The sequence below is a fragment of the Phyllostomus hastatus genome, unplaced genomic scaffold (assembly GCF_019186645.2).
Source record: "Phyllostomus hastatus isolate PE091 unplaced genomic scaffold, TTU_PhHast_1.1 phas_contig_210, whole genome shotgun sequence".
Lineage (NCBI taxonomy): Eukaryota > Metazoa > Chordata > Mammalia > Chiroptera > Phyllostomidae > Phyllostomus > Phyllostomus hastatus.
In genome coordinates this window covers 14,188,890-14,212,870 of record NW_025333737.1, presented here as the reverse complement: position 1 = coordinate 14,212,870, position 23,981 = coordinate 14,188,890, and the positions used below count along the sequence as shown (strand labels likewise).

Below are 23,981 nucleotides of genomic sequence, written 5' to 3'. Positions count from 1 at the left end.
GATGGGCCCACACGGCATGTGTCCCGGGGGGCGGGGGAACGGCTGCTGTCCTGGGCAGGGACGGAGTTGAGGTGCGAACACGCTTCATGGGAGAGGGTGACTTTCGAACAATGATGTGAAGAGAGGACACTGGCCAGACAGGCAAAAACCTGCATGCCTGGTAGGGAGGGACCCCTATCCCAAGTTTCTAAAATGGCACTGCGTGTAGAGCTGCAGGCGGGTCATCTGGACTGGGGAAGGTCGACGTGAGGGAGACGCAGCGAGGGAGGAGGCGGGACAGGCAGCCGCCGCGTTCCCGGGGTTTCTCGGGCCGCGTGTAGTGGGGGCTGCAACCCCAGGCAGTGGGGAGCCACGGTGGGTCTTAGGAAGGGGGACCATGGGGTAAAATCTGTGTTGGAGAAACCAGCTCTGGCCACCGTCTTGAGAATGAAGCCCAGAGACAGAGACCCGGGGGGAGGCTACTTCTCGTCCTTTCTGAAAACAGGCAGGTTTGTACACGACAAAAGGTTCCTTCCTACCTGTTCGCCCAAGATACAGAAGAGAGGTCGAAGGGCAGAGGCTATCTGCGAAGGCCGACGACAAAGTCTGCTGCTTCTCTCCGGTCAGCAGGTCGATGACGTACCAGATGTCCTGCTTTTTACCTGAAATGTCACCAGGACACAGCGTGTTTACCCCCGTCCTGTATGGAAAGAGTATCACTGCCAAACCAGCAGCCTGAGACGTCCTCTGTGCTGAGGGTCCGGCCTGAAACTCTCACAATGTCGCAGGCATCACCCTGCTCCGAGGGTGACAAGGGAAATGGTAATGTGGAGGTAATAAAGGTTTCCTGGGCCACCGGGTCTAATAATAACTTAATAACCTAATCATGTATGGAAATTTCCCCAAACCTAATAACTCCTAGAATGCATTGCTTTGATTAGTGGCCTTAAATATTACAAGTCTGGCCGGTAAAGGGCAATTCTTGTCCCATCGACTAAGATCTACATAAACATAGAAATGTCCCCAGGGGTCATCTCTCTGGTAACACTCATGCATATATCTCAACATCCCTACTAATGAGCTCATTTCCAAAGAGGATCTACAGTTATTGTTTATAACGCCAATTAGCTGGTGCCCGTGACTGGGCAGTGGAGTTGGTTGCAACCTGGTGCTAAGGAGGCCAAAGTTTTCTCAGCCCCCCAACCCCTCCCCAGACAGTAAGTAAGTTATTCCCCTGGCCACAGGCTATACCTCTCGCCGTGGTCGGCTGATGAGAGGTATGAACAGGCAGATGGCACAACCGAACAACACTTGGGAAAACTCAGAGCTGCGCATCTACAGCATGTACACCAGAGCATCATGGGAGTGGTGAGTCCGTAGCAGGGGCTCCCACCTGCAGGCCCACACGCTCACCATGATGTGCGCCATTTCCGCTTCATGAGGCGTGGCCTCTGGTCACTCGGATCTTCCTAACTTATTGGCCAGGTTTCCTATGTCAAGAGATCCTTAGAAGCGGAGTACTGGGATGCCAGGAAGGGCACAGGGCACTCGAACGTGCCAAAGCCACACTCCGCTCTGATGGACGTAGAACACGTGCCAAGCCCACGTGTGCGACACTTGTCCATGGATTGCAACTCTCTCTTCTCCGCAAATCTTAACAGCAAAAAATCTGAACATACGTGAAAACAGCACCAAATGGCTGTGACCACGACCCCAGTCCATCTGGCATGGCACCTCTCTGGTTACTTTGAGGACGGTTACAGTCTCCATAACCCACCTAACCACTTTAATGGATGGATTGGGCAACTGCCACACTCGAATATGCGCCATGAACTCACTTAAGAGGGCACCACACAAAGACGATGGGCTCACAATGCCCTACATGCACCATACGCGGTAACTCACTGGGAAAAGCTGGAAGACCGTATAGAAAACAGTGACTCGGATGGTCAGAAGGTGCTCAGAGGGGCCTGGGGCAGAGGCGAGCAAGCCCGGGCTGAGCACTTCCTCCGATTCCCGAGGCTGTGGAGGGTGGGGGGTGCCGGGGAAGGAGGTCATTCTGAAGGTGTGGAAGGAAGTCAGAGCCCAGGGTCCCTACAAAAACTTAAGGTTCGGCCTGCACTTGAGGCCCAGAAATACACACACAGCTCCCGAGGCATGAACAGGCAGTAAGCACTTTCAGTTCCTCCAGAAACTGGTGTATAAACACAGGATATTATTACTACTACGATTTCAACATAAATATAGCTCTCCTTTGTGTTACAAATGCATTTTTATTGACATTTTGGCAGCAACACGGTAAAAGGAAAGCAGGTGATCTGATGCTTTGAAAGATGTGACCCCTGCAGGTATGAAGGCAGCTTATCTCGGCAAGATGTTAAGTGCAGGTTTTACCCAATATTCTGATAGCAGGAAATACTAAGAAAGCCCGATAATTAATAGGCAAGAGCCTGGCTTCCCTTTCTTGGCACAGACTATTGTGTTCACTTAAAGTTTCATCCAATTTCTCCTGGGTATGTTGCAATCTTTAAATCGCAGGGGTAGGTCAACACAGCAGCTGAAAGCTTGTTAAATGAGTAACCATACTAATGGTGTCAAGCCTGGTCCCAAGTGGGGGGAACCCTTTCTTAACTGTTCAGTTGATCCTGGCGTGAAAAAGCCCAACCGAGGCAAGAAAGATCTTTCCCAGAAGGGCCGGTGGGGAGGGACTGCACACCTCTGTCTCAGAGACGCCACTTCCCCAGACTCTGGGGCTCGTTTCCAAAGAGCTCCCAGTTACAGGGCGGAAAACAGGAGCTCTTACCCATGTAGAGAATCCCATCCGAACTTCTGCATGGGGATGCCTGAACCAACTCCGGGATGGTAAAGGGAAGTTTCTTTAAAACAAAACAAAACAAAACAAAAAAAAAACAAAAGTAAAATAAGTTAACCAAGTCTTATGCAATTTCTACAACTTTACGGCACAATCCGTTTCTGTTACCCAATTCTGCAAAAAAGAGGGAAGCACTGTTGATGGGAGACGGGAGTTTTCCTAACTGGAAACCAAGCAGAAGGGGTGCCCCAGGCTTCCAGGCCCATTTGGGACTGGTCCTTGGCCCCCAGGGCCCCGGCACAGCAAACACTAGCTTGTTTCTACTCCACAGGCCCCTCCAGGTCTCTTTTCCAGAGCACTTCTGCAGATGACACAAACCTTTTCTGAAAAGACTTACACAAATATGGACAGTTACACAATCTCTGAAATTCTAATGGGGGCGGGGAAGAATTCTCCAGTCTTGGAAAACCGACCCAGAGCCAGCTAGACTGAGCGGAATATCAATGCTTTTCCGGGTGAGAGCAAGAGCTGACGTTAGCCCTGACAGGAGCAGCGGAGGAGCCCAGCTGAAGCTTCGAGACAAAGGAGAAGTCATCCTTATGTGGGCAACCTAGGAGTCTGAGGTGGAGAAGTAGTCTTGATGTTTTCTTCAGTAAATAATTCTCTACTGAAAAACAAAAAAATCGAACCTTTGGTATTAAAAGGAAGTTATGGTAGATGCCGGGGAAAGAAACTCAAAGGGGTCCACGTGTTTCGAGTGCATTTCATAAAACCGATTCTTCTGAGCCCACAGCTGACATCTGACGAGGCCTGTTCGTGAAGGTTTGTTTCGGTAGAAGTTATTTTTGGAACATTCTGTGTTTTTGAAACTGTTCTATAGATACCTGTGGCTACTCCACTGATTTTTTTTCTCCACAAAAGAGAAGATTTCTCCCTTGTTTCAATCAACAGAACTTGAAATAATTAATCATTTGGACTTTCCCATCACCCCAACATTTAAGCTGAGCCTTAGAAAAGCAAAAAAATGCCCCAGAGAAGGCGTAATGACTGGGCCTCTGCCAGACGTTTCTGAGAATCAGAAAGTCACCCCTAGGCTTCCAGCCTGGAGTCCTGGTGGCATCTGCGGAGCCTCCGGGTTCAGGGCTCGGGCTGGAAACACCCTGTGCCCGGAGCTGCCAAACCGCAGCGCTGGAAGGCACATGGGGTGCTGGTCAGAGCACCCTTGGGAAGTTACAGAGCTTTTCAAGCCCCAAGTGCAATGCTCGAAGCTGTGGCCTTGGGCGTGTTCCTTCACCTCCGCAGGCGCAGTGCCCGCCCCTCTAACACGGGGCAACACCAACAGCCCAGTGTCTGGCTAACAGAGTGCTTCAGAAATGGAGGTTCTGGTGGCGTGGGGAGAAATATTGACGGTGAAATGCACACACCTCTACACAAGACTTGCCCTTCTCCCCTGTTTCAGCCACAGGTATTCATCAAATAACTTTAAAACACCCAAATTAGAGCTCCCAAGCCAGTAACAGTCTAGACCAGTGGTCCTCAACCTTGGCTGCACATCAGAGGCTGTTTAAACCTTCCACAGAAGCAGAACTCACACACAGAAAGCTCATGGAAGTGTACAGCTCGGTTATATTTTGCAATGTGAGCGCACCCATGTAACCAGCACCCAGATGACGAAACGGGACCTTGCCAGCGCTCCGAGAGCCCCTTCTTGCCCTCTCTTCCAATGGTGACACCCAGTATCCCAACTTCAAAACATCATCGACTAGTTTTTCCTATCTTTGAGCTTTTGTAGAAATGAGTCATTCACTGTGTAGACTTGCTTGTCATTTTTGTCCAACTCATTTTGGCAAGATTCATCTGTGTCGCAGACTATTCTCACTAGTGTAGACAATTAAACTGTACAGAGTTCTGTAATTCATTTATCCTGTCGACCACTGATGCCACTTGTTTGGGTAGTTTTCACTTCGTGGTTATTATAAATAGTGCCGCAGGACACGTGGGTGCCTGTCTTTTGGTGAGCATGCCTTGCAGCGGGGTCACCGGGCTGCCACAGACTTCGCCAACCTGGTGGCACCCACCCGCACTTCCACCGCAGCGTGCGGAGTTCTGCCTGCTCCGAGCCTCCTCCTCATACCTGTTTTCCTTCACCGTTTTTCTCACTAGTCACTCTAGCGAGTGGGTAGGAGTAGGACACTGTGGTTCTTATTTACCTGTCCCTAGTGACGGATGAAGCCGAGCTCCTTTTCATAAGTTTATTGACCACGTGGATATCCACTCTTTCCATTTTCCTACTGGGTTGTCTGTCTTTTAAAAATAATCCATAAGAGTTGTTTGTACAGGGTGGGGCCAAAGTAGGTTTATAGTTGTGAGCAGGCGGAACACAGTTTATTCTTGTATTCTTATTTATTAACAACTGCGTTGTTTTCCATTCGAGCGACTACGAAGCTGCCGGTGCCCCACCCTGCATGCCCGGCCTGTGAGGGCTTCGCGGGACACGGTGTTGGGAGCACATTGCAGCCTGCCTCCCGTGTCTCCTGGAGACAAAAACTTCCCAATTTGAATATGACTCAATATATTGATTTTGTCCCTTATGGTTGGCGTGGGCTGTTTTTGTTTTGGTTTGGGTTTTTTGTGTCCTAATTATGAAATCTTAACCTACTCGAAGGTCACGAAGACGTTCTGCTACTTTTTTCTCAAAGCCATGCTTCACGTCTCGCGTTCAGACGTGCAGCCCCTCTGGGACGGGGCTCCGTGGGTCTGGTGGGAGGCGAGAGTCCAGACTTTCTCCCTCCCGGATCTCCCTGCAGGCCCGGGGCGTTCACTGACAAGGCCAGCGTTCCCCACCGCACTGCAGTGTCGCCTTTGCCGCAAATCAGGTGCTCGTGTGTGGGGCCTGTTTCCACATTCTCTCATCTGGGGAGTTTTTAAAAATCCTGACGCCTACGTTGACTAAATGGAGACTTTTGAAACTGGTGCCTAGACCCGGTATTTCTTTAGAGCGCTCCAGGTTATTACAATGTGGAGCCAAGGCGGGAACCATCCAGGTTCTCCAATGGAGTGAGATTATATCATGCCCGTACATGGGGCGTCTGAGGGGGACGGACAGCTTTTCAAACTACACCTCCCCGCTGCCGCCACCAGCACCAGTTTGAGAATCACCAGCGTGAGCCACCCTGCCGCTGAGGGGAGTATTATGCCTGTCCGGGGTGTTGGCTGGGCCACTGGAACCTGCTGGTCTCGATCAGTGTTTCTGAGCTCTGGCTGCCATTTAAAAGCTCAGCTCAGACACCGTGAAAGGATACCGATCCCCAGGCCCCACTCCAGACCGCCTGAATCAGAATCCCCCCCAAAGTGTCTTTTAAGTTCTCGAGTGATCTCAGTGTGCAGAATGTGAGGGTCGCTGGTCCAGGACCTCCGGGGCACACTCACCGTCAGGCCTTCATTGTTCTTGCCCCCGAGGGTGTAGAGGCTGCCGTCGTTGGGGTCTGGGAGGAAGGCGGGCCTGGAAGTGAAGCAGTGAGTATGAGCGAGAAGGCACAGCCCGGGGCGCAGAACAAACTGTCGTAGCCAGGACTGGGGGGAGGGGGAGGGGGAGGGGGGGTGGGGCGGTGTATATGAGCCGATTCCACCCACTGCTTTTTCACCCTAGTGCAAACAGAACATCCCTATGTGGGTGTGCGCTGTACTTGAGTAGAAAAACCTGCCCAAGAAAAACCGCACAGCATCGATCGAAGAAGAGCACACCACCGGGTCGACGCACTCTGGACGAGGACCAGATGGGTGACGGGAACCCGGCAAACTGCTTCTCAGTTTCCGAGTCAGTTGTGTGCAGAACGCCAACAATTAGTGCTCACTAGCATGGCACGGTGCATAAACAGGTAAACTAATCCACCTTTAGCGTTCAACAAACATTTATTTTTAAACTGCAGGCAATAAAAGCAGACTTTGAAAGCTTGCCATCCGAAAGAACCTGCCAAGGACACGGACAAAGGTCTCTTAGCCGGGAGCTTCCCCTGAGGCAGGTGTGAGGTGGTCTTCGGTCAAGTTAGCCCGCTCAAGACTACACCTGGTCTCTCAGAAACCGCCGGACGAGTCTTTCCTCTACTCGGGATGGACCGTCTTTGGAGGCTCTTACAGGGGCCACCCAGCGTTCACTCCAGCGCACACACCCCAGAAGCAGGTCAGGTTCGTGTTTGTTCTCTGGGGTTAACACCGCAGAGAGAGAGAGATCTAAACCCTTAGGCCTTCCTTTGGAAGCTTAAGTTAAAAACTCAACTTAGGTTCCATCTCAAATAAGCCTTTTAATACCACTGCCTCCCTCCCCCCTGATGTCGCCGACTCCCCCCAAAGGACTGACTGCCCTCCCCCGACACAGACTTCCGTCACGGCCCCTGCAAGACTTCCTGTGTCTCCATCATTCCCATTCTACCTTAAACTTATGACTGCGTACTCCCAGCAACCAGCCTCATAAACACTGAATAATTCAGAAAACGGATTCAAGGGAAGTGCTGAAGCAAACAGGAAAACTTACTCTTCCACGTGGGTTGGGACCTGCAGAACTGGATCTGCGTGAAAGAACAACAAAGGCATCGTCAGACAGACTCCAAAACATCAAGATTCCTAGAGAGTTCCCAGGACCCATTCCCAAGCTGTTCCGATAACTTAAATTGACCCACACAAGATAACGTGCGTGAAGGCACTTCAGAAAACACGCACACAAAGATGCAGAGCTGAGCTCTTACGGTTGTCACTGAGACGAGTGAGAACTGACAGGAACATGGGACTGCTGTCGGGAAACCTGCAGACACTGGGGAACAGACGGGGCAGGAGGAACAGTCACGACCCACGGTGGACAGCGGGTCACAGAGGCACTCCCTGACACTTCCGCCCTTAGGGGGCAGCAGTGGGGCAATCTTAGAGCCTCCAAGTGTTCATTCCCCGGACTCCGTAAAGTCTAGCAGAAGAATGACACCACCTAGAAAATGTTTTCTGTACAAAGATGCTCATGTAGCATTACAAATGACCTAACTGCTCAGGAACATGGTTAAACTATGCAATGTCCACCTGGAAGAAAATCAGGGCTGCTAAAAGGACTTAGAAAATTTTAAAACATGTACAATTTTTTAGACTATTATGTTTAGGAGAAAAGATAACATTATACATAGACTATTAGTGCAGCTAAGGGGAAAATCTTCAAAGCACATAGAAAACTATACACAGAGTCAAAGAATGCTAATTGTAAGTTATCTCTGTTGGAAATGTAAATGACTTCCCCCAACTTTCCTCTATTTCCCCAAATTTCTGCAAAAGTAGTCGTTACTTTTTAAATTGGGGGAAAAAGTTTTCTCTCAAAGTCAATGTTATATTTGCAGTTGTCAGAATGGCAGGATTCTTCCTTCCCCACATTCTCCTGAGCACAAATCCAGAGGACACACCTGACCCCTTGGGGTGGATGGATGGTGAGAGGCCACTGACAACGCAGTGCTGTGGCAGAACTAAAACCCACTGGCACGAGATGGCACAGTAATGAGGTATTTCTAGCGGTCAAAAGCCTCATGGGTAGCCCTGGATGGTGTGGCTCAGCTGGCTGGTGCACTGTCCTGTAGACCGGAAGGTTGTGGGTTCGATCCCCTGTCAGGGTGTGTATGAGAAGGCAGCTGATCAATGTATCTCTTTCACATTGATGTTTATCTCTCTCTCTACCACCCCCTTCCTCTCTCTCTAAAAGCAATGAAAAAGTATCCCCTAGAGAGGTAACAAAATTTAAAACCCCCATGGGCTGTACAGCCGGTCCATCCACAACTTCAAAGCCAGGATGAGGACAGCAAATACTGCAATATGATTCTGGACACAGAGTTCCAGGCTCCGTCGCTCTGCTGATGGTGACAGGCAGCTAATTCTCCCAGTCAGTTGGGACTGTCAGACAAAGAAAGCTCTTTCAAGCCTTATCTTTTGTTGACTTTGCTTTACAAGTCCAGCCCCTCCATGAAGGCATACGGTGTTCACAACAACAGAAGCACACACCACAGGTGGTCTGCGGGCAGCACACACACAATTCATTAAACCAGAAACATTCTAGGAACCGAGGAAAACTTCCAGTCAGTAAGCATATGTTTGTCGTTCCCAGTAATTGCCTCTCGGTACAGGCTCACAAACAGACTGATGCAAGAGACAGGAAATCAGGGCACCCAGCACTCACCCCCCACCCCCACCCCCCGCCAGACAGTCCAGGTGCCGCTGCAGCCTGGTCACTGCAGCCCTGCGGCCAGGAAAAGCGAGACTGCCAGGCCCCACAGCAAGCACAGCGGTCAAGAGGGCATCTTTTCGGTCTGTTGCAGACGAAGACAACACTGCCGCATTCTAGCAAGTCACCAGAAACAAGACAAGGCGACCAATGGGATCTCAGTTCCTGTTGGTCAGCCTATCTTTGAGGTACAGCGCTTGTGCACTCTCAGGGACTCGTCTTCAGGTGCAGATTTTCCTGGTTTTCTAGAGCTTATTCACTGGCCACCAGCACTGAGGCTTCAGGTCCCCAAATGCCTTGCATCAAAACGGTTCATCAGCAGGAGCCAGGAAAGGGTCACGGTGGGACAAGGGCACTGGTGTTTGAGAACCATGTTTTTCTAGGCTAAGGAGGAGGCAGTCTCCACCAGGAGCACCTTCTGGCCACCTCAGGGCTCCCATGCACTCGGTGAAATAAGGTCCCCGGAATAAACACCCACAGAACTCTAGGCCACGTGACAGCACAACTATTACGACAGCTCTCCCAGAAGGCAAGCAAACGGCCGCCCTCTTTTTCTTAAAAAATCATTTGGATTTGAGATCTGCTTTAAAATATGAGAGAAAAAAAATTGTAGGGAGGAACGGATAAAATGAAAAAAAAAAAAAAAGGCAGCCTATTGACAACTGTTTGAAGATGGAAGTGATAACACGGGTGGTCATTTGACTGTTCTCTCTACATATGCTTGAAATTTTCCGTAATATAAAAGGTTAAAGATAAAAACATTGGAGTGTCGCAGGTTTGATTCCCAGTCAGGGTACATGCCTGGGTTGCAGGCCATGACCCCCAGCAGCCGCACATTGATGTTTCTCTCTCTCTCTCTTTCTCCCTCCCTTCCTGCTCTAAAAAATAAATAAATAAAATCTTAAAAAAAAACCCAACAAAAAAAAATTGGGAAAGCCAGCAAAATAAAAGCAAAAAGCATCATCTGAAAACACACGAGAGCCCAATACAAAAAGGTGGTTGTTTTTGATTTAATAATGGAGCTGGTATCAGGCAAGGGTCTTGTTTAAAAACACACACACACAAAAGATTTGGCCATGAGAAAAGAAACCTGGCCTACCTATAAGAACATAAACAAACACTGATACAAAATGAGCCACTCTATCTATATGGAGGCTGATAAGGAGAAGAGATGTTTTACTTTCAGAAAGGAAAAACAAGAGGTTACTTCACAAGCATAAAAACAGGTGTTATTCCATCTGAAAGTAAGGATATCAGGTAAAGGTAAAAATATCAGGAGGGGAAAAATGGCTGAATAGCTGCAATTTGTGATCGGTTTCCCGGGTTACCCAGGAAGGAAGGAACCTGCTCGGTGCTCCCCTGGGAGCAGCCACGGGGCCCGACTTGACCCCCGCCCAGCGGGTCAGGCCGAGAACGTGCAGCCTTGACACTCAGAGAAACCTGGCTGAGATCATGGGACACTGGCTGGGGCTCCTGTTTTGTGCTGATCTAATCCTCCCTTTTAACTTGAGACAGAAATGATTCAAAATAGATATGCACATCTTCCCCTGGCCTAAGTTCATGAGGGTAAAACTTTAAATATTTTCATCTGCAAAAGAAGTGCTGGCCTCCTTGTATTCCTCAAACACTGCCAAGCGTGCCCCTGCCTCAGGGCCTTTGCATTTGCTGTTTCCTCTGCTTAGGTCTTAGGTCAAATGCCACCATCTCAGAGAGGTCTTCCTTGACCACCTCCCACCTGCCAGGATTCCCTACCTCTTTCCTGCTTAATTTTTCTCCATGACACTTACCGCCTCTGAAGCATAGTATAGTTTATTTTATTCATTTTATTTAATGTCTAACTCTAGCCACTGTAAACTTCGTAAGGGCTGGGATTCATCTTTTCTTGTTTGCTATATCCCAAAAATCTACAACAGTGCCTGGCGCATAGGCGGAGCTCAATATTTCTGTTCGTTTCCTTCTCCCTGCCCTGCATGGATATGCATCGTTGATTACTTCAAATAATCCAGTAGCTAGACTGTCAATGCTCCACCCAGAATCTACCCAGCAACCCAATTCCCTCCACCCAGGCTCTGAGCACTGCTGAAGAAAACGCCGCAGTCACTCTCGAGATACCACTACACGTCTGCGGCCAGCTGGGCCCCGTGTCACAGGAGGGACGTTTACCCACTCCCTGGTTGTTTGAGCCTCACAGCTGGTGTTTCAGACCCTCACTCCTGGCCTCACAGCCCCCTTCTCTCCACTCACGACTCAGCTTCCTGTGGCACAGGGGGCAGCGTGAACCCTCTGGAACGCCCTCCCCTCCTCCCTCCAACTGTGCCCGACTCGACCACTCTTGCCTTCACGACTCTAAAAAGGACCATGGTTTCACCTTCAGATTCACAGATATTCCACCCTTGTCTGTCTAAGCCTGCAAGCGGCACCCTGTCTCCAAGGACCTTCAAGTCCTTCTGGCCGGCTAACTCCTTCCCCTCTGCCCACTGACACAGCAAACCCTGGGTTCCCTTCCCTCTGTTGCCCGAGCTCTCCTTTCTCTCACGGATCCACTTTACATGTACAGTTCGATGAGTCTTGAAAAATGAACGCTTGCCTACAACCACCCTCACAATCAAGATGTAGATCATTCCTACACCCCCTGAACACCCGTTTGGATGCAATATCCCTGACCCTACCCATATAACCACTGACAGATTCACTGTGTTTGATCTAAAATTTCACAAGTGGAATTCACATAGCAGGGTCTCTCTTGCGTCTGGCTCCTTTCTTTCTGCATCATGTTTTTGAAATGCATTCATACTGCTGCGTGCATCATATACTGCTTTTTTGTTTGTTTGTTTTTATGGCAGAAAAGTACTCCACTGCATGGAAAGACCACGATTTATCTGTAGATGGACATCTGGGTATTTCTAGTTTTTGACTGGAAAAATGTGAATCAAACTGCTACAAACATTTGTCTTTGTTTGGACCTGTATTTTCATTTCTGTTGGGAAAATACCTAGGAGTAGAATGGCTAAGCCAGGCTGTTTACATTGGACTCAGCAGGAAACTGCCAAACAGTTCTCCAAGGTGGTTGTACTCCTTTGCCTCTCCACCAGCAGCGCACAAGTTACCCACAGATTTTACAATGCTGATTTCTGGGTCCTTCCCCAGGGAGCTGCTTCTACAGGTAGGCTTGTGTTTCTAACACATGCGAGGCAACTCTGATCTGGGCCATCCTGAAACCACTGCTCTGGATCCCCAGTTTTACCTTCTTGCCCTCCGTGCCTTTCTCCACTCACTGCCCTCTGGCCCCCAGCCCCAGAATAAGGTCAAAACTGCCACTGTCCAGGTTCAGTGACCAGATCAAACGAACACTTGCAAGTCCTTCTCATTACGTCTCCATATGGCACCTGACAACATTCTCCTGTGCAGCCTAGGACCCAGTCCAATTTCCAGCTGCTTATGGGGTATCTCAGCCCCTGATGTCATGCCCCCCCAAACCTGCTCCTCCTCTCCAGTCCCCCAGTGGGCTGGCTGGCCCCACTGCCACCCAGTCACGCAACTCAGAAACCCAGAGTTGTCCTACACTCTCTCCTTTTCTTAATTCTAGCCCTCTCCCATTCAATTAGATTCTGAGTTTTGTAAGATTAGGCATGTTAACATTCCTCAAAATCTAAGGCCTCCTTTACCGCCACCAAAATCAGGCAGTCACCACTTCTCGCCGGGTCTACACCACAGTCTCCTAATCGGCTTCCGGTCCTGGCTCTCTGCCCTTCAGACGTGCACCCCACCCACGCCTGCTAGGGCCTGACAAAGGCCAATCTGTTCGTGTCTTCCCTCCACACGAATCCTACAATGGTCCCCAAACTTCCTTGAGACACTAAGGGTTGGCAGCACCCTTTAGTGTCTCAGCAATTTCTTCAGAGGGCCTGAGGCCTAAAGAAATACCTAGTGGTTCCATGTATTAAGCAGTTAGCTCCAAACAGCTTCAGGGCCTAGCAACTTAAAAGCCACATGAAAAAAGTAATACATGTAAGTTGAAAGAACATCTATTTCATTCTCAACCATAATTACTTGCTAATGGGATGAGTGTAATTGTGGGGTGATGCACATATTCCAAATCTCGCGATCAGATTAGACACCATCACCCTCCTTACTGCTCCACACTGATGCTCACGCGGCATCTGTGTTTATTACGGTGACTGCAGAAACTCAGCTTGACAAAGAAACATCACTGCAAGGACAAGCAGCTCATCTTATGTGGAAACCATAAGCTACCTCTAGCACAGTGTCTGGCACTCGTGAAGCATTGCTGTGTTTCTCAAAAGTATAAAACAAGTTGCAGTATCTCTCTGAGCTCCTGGTGGCACTGGGGCCCCTCAGCATGGTTTGGGAACCACAGAGGTAAATGTTCAAGGCTCTGCACAACTGCGGCCCAATCAACCCTTCTCCATGATTAACTGCCCATCATCACCTCTCTTCCCCAAACTGCCCCCGTGCTTTCGTGTTGGTGGCTGTGCTCACTGTTACCTGGCCCTTCTCCATTAGTCTAAACCCAGGTTGCCCTTCAGGGTCGGTTCCAACGCCGCCTCATCCAGGAAATCAGAAACTGACCACCCACTGCACTCGGCACGTTCTCATGATGCACTTACCACATTCTCAAGGGACAGGTACTTCACTGCATGTGGCTTCTCAGGTTCTCAAACATTTGGGGACTAGAGTGAATTTTAGGCACTTGGAATATCAGGGACCATCTGTTTAGTTTATTGTGAGCGTCTACGCAGAAGACGATCACGCACAGTTCAACGAGTAATCAGAGTGAACTGAGTGACTGCTGCCCAGGCTTTGCGCCCCTCGCATGTGGTAGACAGTGCTGTCTGCGGAAGGAAAGACATTCAACAGTGTATGGAGACTACAGTCATTCAAATGAGCTTTTTAAGAAAAAGGACTTTTCTACATAGAGACCTACATGACAAAAGCTAAAAAGAGCTGCCCAGGCATGGTTCTGCTTGTTCACTCATACTTAAAAATTATTTTAATTCATGGGGGAAAAATGATGTGACCTTTAAAAAAAATCCTCACCTGAGGATATGTTTATTGATTTTAGAGAGAGAGGAAGGGAAAAAGAGAGAGAAACATCAATCAGTTGCCTCCCACAGGTGCCTCAACGGGGGATGGAACCCACAACCTACGTATGTGCCCTGATGGAGGATCAAACCCGCAACCTTTTGGTGCACAGGGTGATGCTCCAACCAGGTAGGCCACCTGGCCAGGGGACAGACAAAACTGACATGGCCTTTGTTTCCAAACAGTGGAGGCAGGGTAAGGGGACTGCCACATGTTAGTCATCGCTGAAGCTGCATGCCGGTGCGCAAGGGTTTCACGACACTATTCTCTTTACTTTTCTGAATGTTGAAGTTTTTCTAAAATGAAAAAGTTAAAAAAGAGAAGCTTAAAAAAGGAAAGCCTTTGCAACAGGCTTAAAAGACAGGCCTGTTCTTCCTGCTCTCACCTGCCATGTGACACTGGACAGACGGACCCCCTCATCCCACAGGGTCGGAGAAACCGCAGGGAAGCCACTCGAGGAGCAGGCAGGGCCCCGCCAGTGCCATCTCGGGCCCCCTACGCACATGGGCGAGGGGCTGGGGAGCATGGGGGTGGTAGGTCGGCCAAACAGAAAACTGTCTTAGATGAAGTCAACCACAATTTAAATAATTGTTTCGAACCGGAGGTCAGGGCTGATGGCCTCTCTCTGGAGGTAGCTTTGGGTGGACTTTTTCCACGCAGGAAGAAATAAGATCCCTTTGATTACAGAAGCCACAAGAACAGGCTGCCCATCTGACTGGAACTCAAGGAGCCTCACGAGATCATTATCTTCTCTTCCCCAGAGGAGCACTGATACTTCTGGAACACCGGCTTCTCCGGTGGAATCCAGATGAGCATTGGCTGGACCGCCCTGCTCTTCCTTCTACCATAAAACCACCTACGGACCCCTACACACTCGGTGCTTAAAACCAGCTTCTTCCCCGACTCCAAGACTTCTCCAGGGTCAACTAAGATGTCAGGCACAGGCAGAAATTTCCAAACGGGCCCCTCTAACTGCACCCCTAGCAGGGATCTGAGATGTTCTGAGTTGGTCCTTACAAAAGGCATTGCAGGACCAAAAGACCACAAATGAAGTCCCAACTTGCCCTGTGCTCCCTGCAATCCACCCCCATACCAAATATGCGAGAGCCTGGCCTGCCCCCGGCCCCGCCCAGTGTAGAGATTTACCACACACACCCACGCATGTCAGCATCTACTCTCACCTTGGTTCTCTGTTCTGTGCCGTGCGGCGTAAAGAAAGTTGCTTAGAAAGCTGGTAGACACGAAACGGTACAAAATGAATGGCTGAAACACGTGGTCCATGCCACAGGCATCCTGGGATCTTCCGGGTGAGAGAAATCGGTGAGGGCTGCTGTGCTCTCAGGGGACAAAGGCGCCGTACAAAAGGCTGGCCCAGGGTGTGGGGATGACGAGACAACACGAGTGAAGAACCACCCCCCCCGTGGGAACAAGGACGCAGGCTTGGCAAGCGTGACATGTTCCTTCTGAACACAAATAAGGCCGGACAGGAGGCAGGGAGACCATGGGGAGGAAAGTCGTGAGGACTCTGTGACGTGGGGTGGTGGGCCCTGACCAGGAACTGACTGCAGGCTTCTGAGAAAGAGCGGAGTGACAGAGTCCTCTGAACAAAGGTCAGACAGACAGACAGATAGACAGCAGGGTTCTACGCCAACGAGAAAAAGAAGGAATCACACAGGGCAGTGAGGGAGGGGACCCAACCGCCCCAGGAAGATGGCCCCAGCCAGAGTGGGGCGTGGGGTGGGGACAACAGCAGGTCGTCAGGAGCTGAAAAGGTGAGGAAAGGTATCAACAAAACTAAGTCCTGATCAGAGAAAACAAAGTGAAAGAAAGGAATGAGTTAAAGAGGGCTCGGAGATTTTAATCCTAGCGGACAGTGAAACTAGATCGGCTGGTCTGACTGCTGTAAACAACTGCCATTTATTTCCTCAAGACAACGCTGAAGGTTCTAAGACTGTCTTCTTAGAAAAATTATTGGTAGAAACAAGGTCATTTACCCTCCCTTAATTCAAAACTCAAGTCTCCCAAATATGATTCATGTGCTCAAGTGAACCCATTAGGGAATAAGTTCTCCCCAGTGGCAGCTCGTTCCAGAGAAAGGTGCTTTCGGAGGCCACAGGCTCCACTCCCACTGAAGTTGTTGGGTCCGAACTGTAGGGTAGAAAGTCTCAACCTGCACGAGGACAGCATTCTGAAATAGACATGCAATCAAAAGCTCCTCAAAATCCAGACCCCCCCCAACCCAGAACTGGGAGAGGATGTAACTAACTGGTTTGCTTGCAGGTCACCTTTGCGAGTCACCAAGTGTCATGTGTGACAAAGACGACCATGGCGAGATGCCAGAGTAATCTGAAAAACTGCTCGTATCAAAGGCAGTCAACTTCTACTAGACTCTAATTCATCCTCACCTTGGCAGAAGTAACTCAGACCGAAAGACGCACCCTGAATGCTAGAACCAGCTGTGAAGGAACTAAAGGCGGAGGATAAGCTATTTGCTACTATGACTTAGGACCAAACGTCTCTCAGGATGTCATAAGCTCACAGAATTCATTCTGGAACAATGGGGGTGCCATCGAACCTTGCACAGCTCCCCAAGATGAACAGAAGGATAAATAAGTCACAGCCAATAAAGGCATTTTATTAATTTACTTCAACATTCACAAATAGGTTCTGCTACATACCAGGTAAGGCAGCAGAGAATGCCCACGGGAGCTGAAATCTCTGCTGCCATGTGAGGTATCTGCTGCCTGAGACACCCCCCCCACCCCGCCCCCCGCCCCCCAGTGGGAGCTGTATTGCTCTGAAGCAAATCCCAAGCATGAGGGAGAGATGGGATCGGGGCTACAGATGAGATTGGACACAGCTAGTGATGGCTGAAGCTGAGCCATGAGTACATGCGGGTACTCACATGAGTACTCACTATATAAGTATCTCTGTGTCTGCATATGTTTAGAATCTTCCATGATAAATAGTAAAATGCACAGAGAGAAAGAAAGAGAGAAAACACATTTCCAAGATCTTCAAAAGCAGAAACTGGTCCTCTCATGTCTCTTCTCACGAAACCTAATTTCAGTCCTCCAAGACAATGGAGAGCACATAACCACTTTTCTTGTGCTGAAGCAATGAGGTAGAAAGGTAGTGATGCATATCTTAAGCCTAGAGAATTCCTTAAGAGAACACAGATAAGAACCATTAGCGAGATGTCAACCCTTTTCATAGCCGCCCCCTCTCGTGTTTCCCTCACAGCTCTGCCTGCAGAACTCCACCTCTTCCACAGAAACACGCATGCGGCCTGAAGGACAGGAAAGAAAGCCTCCCACAAACAGATGCAAAAGCCACCTGAAACTCCAGATCAGAAACTGGAACTGGAAACTAATGTGACAGTGGTATGAGTGACAGACGACATATCCTGAGGCGGCAAAGTCTCATCTCTTCTTCAGGGCTCCTGGCAGACCTCTAGTGAGAAGGGTTCTGGGACTGAGTTGGCATCAGGTGCTCAGACATTCCCCGAGCACCCCTAGCTGCCTGGAAACCCCACCTTCAAGGAGTGAGAAATTCCGCAGAAGACAAATGCAAACAAAAATCCACACCACCAGCAGGAAGTGCCCCCAGAACCCTGATGAGAAAGGGGCTCACCCTGCTTGAGGAGTCAAGGAAGTAACCTGGGAAGGGGGTCTTAGAAGATGACTAGGAGCCTGTCCGACAATGCAGGCTGCTGGTGCGGAGGCAGCAGAAGCCCAGGCCCGATGTCTCTGAGACCTAGAGCGCAGTTGTGGCCGCAACAAGGGGCACCTCCAGGGAGAACCGGGAGTTGAGGCTGGAGAGGTGAGCAAGGGCAGATTCTGAAGGGCCTGGCATGCACACCAAGGAGCTCAGACCTGGCCCTGTGGGCCAGTGCTCCCCACACTACGTGATGAAGGATCAGCTGCTGAAAACCACAACCCATCTGAGTGACATTCTCCCTCTTGTACATCTCTCCTCATGGACAGGTAACACAGGTAGGCAGACTGCACTTGGAGTAGCCCTGCTGCAGCCAACAGCAAGTCTATTTCAGCAGGGGGTGGTGGATCAGTCTTTGCAGAGGGCATTTACAGGGCATGTGCGACATCAGTGTGGTGGGCGAATGGGAGGGTAAGCAGGCGGCAGGGACCACAGTCAGGAAGCTGTTGCATGAATCTGGGACGTGGATGGAGAGCCTGGCCAGAGGGACGAGGAGGAGTTGGACTTGGGAGACACTTCTTCAGTCTGTGTGGCAGGACTCAGTGCCCAAGTGGCAGAGTGTCGCTCTGTTTTCCAGACTGGGCGCCCGGCTGTCAGCCCCGGGAGAATCCATGGCTAGGGGCACACAGTAAGGGAGAGAAACTCATGCTGGAAGATTTTCCTCAAATTTGAAGTAAATTTTGTTCTGAGCCTTCTCTCTAAGAGTCTCCAGTATGAACCCGTCAAAGGACATCTTAGGGGTCTGGGCCTCTCTGGTTGGGGAAGCAGCCATGTTGCACAGTTAGCATATTTTTTATGATTAATAAAGCATGGTTCTAAATCACTCTAAATTAGTAGAGTATGGCTCCAATCCAGTCCTCCATGCCACGGAGGGGATGGGAGTAGCGTTGCTAAAACATCACCTGCAGCTGGACGAGGAGCAGAATGTCAAAAATCAGCATTAACTATTATTTCAAGTTGAGTGCAAGAAGCCGTAACCGGTGCCAGTAATAACAAAGAACATCCTTTCAACCCCTGCGAGCCAAAACAAGCTTCGTAAAACAAACCTAACAGAAAGCACAATAGCAACATGTTCAGTGTGCATTTGGGCTGAAAGTGCAGAGATAAAACATACTCCACCATCTTCACTGGTACAAGTCAGAGACAGACAGACATAGTGTTTACAGTTACAACATCACTGCAGAAAGATCACTCCTGAGTTAAACGGTCAGCACTCAAATGAGTTCCTGAAAACAAATAAAATGCATTTTCTATACTAGGTACGGTTTGCCACGATGGTGTAAGAAACCTCCGTTTCTGGGAATGGCAACACATGTTTGGGTGAGGAACAAGAGCACCTGCCAAAACCATTCTGCGGAAAAAAAGAAAAAGCACTCCTTGTTTGCCAGCCCCTGAAACAAGCAAACAGTTAGGAAACCATGACATGGAGCGGCGGGTGTATATGCTGCGGAACCCCAGTTTGATGGGTTATAGGGGTCTGTCTGCATCGGCCAGTTCTGATGCAGGCCCAGGCAGGCCCACAGCCTGCCTCGACCTCCACGCAGTGCCTGCTGATCCTGTAGAGCAGAGGCTGGGCGTCCTAGTCAGCTCGGGCTGCCATAACAAAGCACCGTAGCCTGGGCGGCTTAAACAACAGGCATTTGTTTCCCACAGTTCTGCAGCCCGGAAGTAAAGACCAGGTGTCGGCATTGTTGGGTTCTCTCGAGAGCCCTCTCCCTGGCCTGCATGGCCGCGTCCCTGCTGTGTTCCCACGTGGTGCACAGCACAAGAGCTCTGGTCTCTTCTTCTCAGAAGGGCACTGATCCCATCATAGGGGGCCCTCCCTCATGAACTCATCTAAACCAAATCGCTTCCCAAAGGCTCCACCCCCCAAACACCACTGTACTGGGGGATAAGGCTTTAACATTGTGTGTGTGGGGGCGGGGGGGGGGCCACAAACATCTCATAACAACATGGCTCCTTTTTGAAGTCAATGGCTTCAAAACTGCCAATGCCCTCACACCAGCCACCTTCACGGGGAGGTCACTGATGGCCCGGCAGTGCTCAGGAAGTCTGCGAGGGCATTTCCTCCTGGTGGTCACAGGAACTGAGTGAGGGGGCAACAGGGCACTAATGGGGGGAAGTGGGGGTGCAGGCAGGAATGCCAGGTAGTCCTGCCCAGCTAAAGATCGCCCTGTATCTGCAGGCGGCTCTGAGGTTCTGCCAGACATTTATATGGGCCAAAACTTTTTAGTAATTACCTGAACCCACAACCTAAGTGCTTTACATAAAAACACAAAAGCACTTTTCTGCATAATTTTACACGACTGAATCTTCTCGGAATGTGACTACTGTCTCAGTCAGGTAAGGCTGTGCCTTTGTTTGGAACGTTACCAGGAATGGCTCCCCATCCCGGACATCCAGCCTGCAGAGGTGTCTGCAGAGGTGTCTGGCGTCCCGGCCTGCGTTTCTGCCCGTCTGCAGTAACAGGCCCCGCGCTTGCCTGAAGGGGCAGAGTCAGTGGAGACCAGTACGAGTCTGAACATTTACGTGTTAAATTACATACGTGTGACTACAAACTACTTGCCTATCATTTCAGATTAGCAACTGAGCCAAATACTTATTTCTTTTTAACACTGTGGGTGTATGTAGGTTAGCGACTAAATCTCATTTCAGGGAAGCAGTGGGGGCATTTTTATCTTACACATTACGTAAAAGCAGCATCGTGTCCTTGCGGGACTGGCGCTCTGCCATGCCCAGCACACACCCACCTGGGCCCCTGCAGGGCCTTTGGCCTAAAGACTTCCTTGATTCTTACTCAAGTGACGCCTTCTCGGTGGGGCTGCCCCTGTTTCAGTCTGCAGCCCCGTCTTACCCCACAGCCCGGCAACCTGGCACCCCCACTCCACTTCCCTGCTTTATTTTTCTCGATAACTCTCAGCGTCACTATGTCATTTATTCCCTAATCTGTTTCCCCATTGGAATAAAAGTTCTATGAAGGAAAGGACTTGTCTGTTTCCTTCCCTTGTATCCTCAGGGCCTAGAACAGTATCTGGATACTTTTATAATCTATTTGGTATTAATGGTTTACAAATATCAAATTTGAAATCTCTAGTTAAAATTCCAAGATTAAAACTGACTGAAAGCCTGGGGGCTCCACACATTTCCACCCGCAATCTTTGCACAGATACATATATACTGAGGTCATTGGTAGCCAGGGCTGCATTTCACTAAAATAAGCCAGTTTATTCTCAGAAAATCAATGAGATTTAGAATGTATTGAATATTACTTGAAATGATTAGAATTTAATGGCATTTCTCTAATTCTTCCTTAAGTGTCTTTTAACTCCTCCCTGCCCTGCCTAGACCCACTGCCTGCTTTGCTCCTTGCCAGGCCTCCTCCCGACTGAAATCCAGTCCCCCCACCAGGGCTCAGCTCTGACACCCCATCTTCATAAAGCCTTTCCTGCCCCCACCCCAGCGGTTCCTGGGACCTCTTTGACACGGTGACAACATGTTCTGTATACTTATCATTTCTCCCTTCAGACTGTGCACTCCTTGAGGGCAAGGACTATCTTTTTCTTCTTTGGGGCCACAAAGTATCTTTTGCAGACTAGCTTCTACAAACATGCGCTAAGTGAAAAAGAGGCAAATGCTTTAAGCTCTAAACTACTGGACAGAACATTTCTTCTTATGTTCCATTGATTCTTACATTTGGCCAAGTAACAAACAAGGCAGGACACAGTTTCGTCGGATACAGCTGAGGCTACTTCTAGAAACTAGGACTTGAAGACAGTTAATTCAAAATGATACAGACGGGGCGGGGGGCAGCGAGCAGAGCAGAAGAATGGAGCGGCCTGGGGCAAAAATGCCCTGTCTGGAAATGCCGAAACTGAGGGACCAGCCCTCACACAACAGTAAAGACACTTATCTCGATCCTTTTGTACCTTGTCGATTTCTGTCTTTGGACAAAATCAGAAATCACAAGATTTAAACAACTCTGTTTTTGTTTTAAAAAAGCATTAAAGCCCTCGCTGGCGTAGCTCAGTGGATAGAGCACGGGCTGCGAACCAAAGTGTTGCAGGTTCGATTCCCAGCCAGGGTACATGCCTGGGTTGCAGGCCATGACCCCCAGCAACCGCACATTGATGTTTATGTGTGTGTGTGTGTCTCTCTCTCCCTCCCTCCCCTCTCTAAAAATAAGTAAATAAAATCTTAAAAAATAATAAAAATAAAAAAGCATTAAAAGGCTTAAGCATGAAGGAGAGAGAGTACAGATAACATTCTGTAATGCAATGACAAAACCCAGCTCTACCCTCTTCTTGTGGCCACTGACTCCAGCAAGCTGGTTCTTTCTGTGACTTCAAGTTCCTGCTGCTCCCAGCAGGGCCCAGACCGGAGCGGCGGGCCGTCTCCAGGACCCCAGCCGCCATCACCCACGGATGCTAACTGGGCTTGTTGCTGAACTGACAGGATGACGTGTGGGCATCTGACATAGGCCCGTATTTTCCCATCTAAAATGCTATTTTGGAACATTTTATTAAGGAAGGAAAAACACTTGCTGTGCTCTTGAAAATAATGAGTCACAGATTAGTGACGGAAGAGAACATGCTGGTCAGACCCTCATCTGGGGCCAAATGAGAATCATCACTGGACAGAAAAACAGAGACGACACAGACCGCCCCCAAATCCTGGGATTTGATTGGCTTTACCTGGGAAAAGTCCTCTGGAAATTGAATACAACTTCCCAGCTGTAGGACTCACTCAGCTATCCTCAGGAAGACCAGACCGTAGAATGGGAGTGTGGGGGATTACTAAATGAGAAACAAGATCCGCCTTTTACCTCCTCCCATGTGAAGAACCAGTGAAGTGGCTAACTTGGATGAATGTCAAATCTTACAGCCCTCAATTATGCAGCCTCTATAAAAACAAATGAGTCATTTGAGGTTAGAGAAGATAGCTTCTTATAATTATGATTACAAGATTGTAATTGTTAGAGCTTAACAAAAAATTTAATGCAGCATGTCTTTTGTAAAGACCAAGCCAGAACTATTAATAGAAAAGCCTAGAGCCATTTAAACACAAAATCTGGTAAATGGTGATGGAAGGAGACTTGACTTGGGGTGGTGAACACATAATGCAACACGCAGATGATGTGTGATAGAACTGTGCACCTGAAACCTATATAATTTTATTAACCAATGTCACCCCAATAAATTCAATTTAAAAAAAGGAGCGCCTCTTCAACTCATGCACTTAGCAGATAATCACAATTCAAACTGCAAACACACCTTTGAGCCCTGTCCTCTCCTTGATTCCATTATCCCTTTTTATTTTATTAAATAACATAAAACTGCTTTTCTCTTTTTCTGGAATATGTTTCCTTGGAAGCAGCTGAGCAAACGTCCGGGACACCCAGAACCAAATGCAAGTTACCTTCTTTTAAAGTCCACTTGATCGAGCCTGTCCTCTTGCTGACAGCGTGCAAACTCCCGTCCAGGGTCGACACGAACAACAAGGTCTCGGGAAGCGTCACTGTGCTGGGGCTTCCGAAACTCTGCAATGAGACGGGGGAAGAACCCTCATGGTCAATGTGATTCTCTGCCTTGGGCACATACCACCACAGACTCGCCCCCTCCCCACCGGAAAGTTCCTAAAATCCACCACCTTAGAGATGAAGAAACTGAGCCTGGACAGCCAAAGTTCCCCTTAAGGGCACCTGTTTAGAAAACCACTGAGTCAGACTAGAACCCAGGTCGCCTTTTCTAAGTGGCAATCCTCCCTGCAGACAGACAGGCTTACGACCCAATGGGACAAGGACAGGGATTTTGAAATAATCCATGGAAACAGAGGTGGAAAGTACGCCCGGCTAACTGACTTCCTGCTCTGCGTTGTATTTCACTTTCTGAAGTCGGGCCATCTTGCAAGGCTCCATGATAAGGACGAATGCCAACACACCCGCACACACCCATGCACACTTACGAAATTTTAAAGGGCAAAGATTAGAGGAAAAGTTTAAAGCAAAATAGGAAAAACAGTTCTCATTCTATAATGAGTTTATATATAAATAAAACACCAAGATTTCAAGAGAAATGTTATAAAAGAAAATGCATAAATAATATCCAATTACTCCTCATTTATACTCAA

At 49.0% G+C, this 23,981-nt stretch overlaps 1 protein-coding gene across 1 annotated transcript in view; it reads right to left on the bottom strand.

The window, feature by feature from the left end:
- The window catches only part of ERN1 (endoplasmic reticulum to nucleus signaling 1), a 76,234-nt gene that overhangs the window by 27,118 nt on the left and 25,135 nt on the right, over positions 1-23,981 (bottom strand). Inside the window, exons 2-6 of the mRNA XM_045836331.1 lie at positions 23,271-23,391; positions 7,323-7,356; positions 6,221-6,293; positions 2,783-2,855; positions 519-641 (exon numbers count right to left, since the gene is read on the bottom strand). Coding sequence (XP_045692287.1) covers positions 519-641; positions 2,783-2,855; positions 6,221-6,293; positions 7,323-7,356; positions 23,271-23,391 — 424 coding nt within the window. The remainder of the gene's footprint in view (positions 1-518; positions 642-2,782; positions 2,856-6,220; positions 6,294-7,322; positions 7,357-23,270; positions 23,392-23,981) is intronic.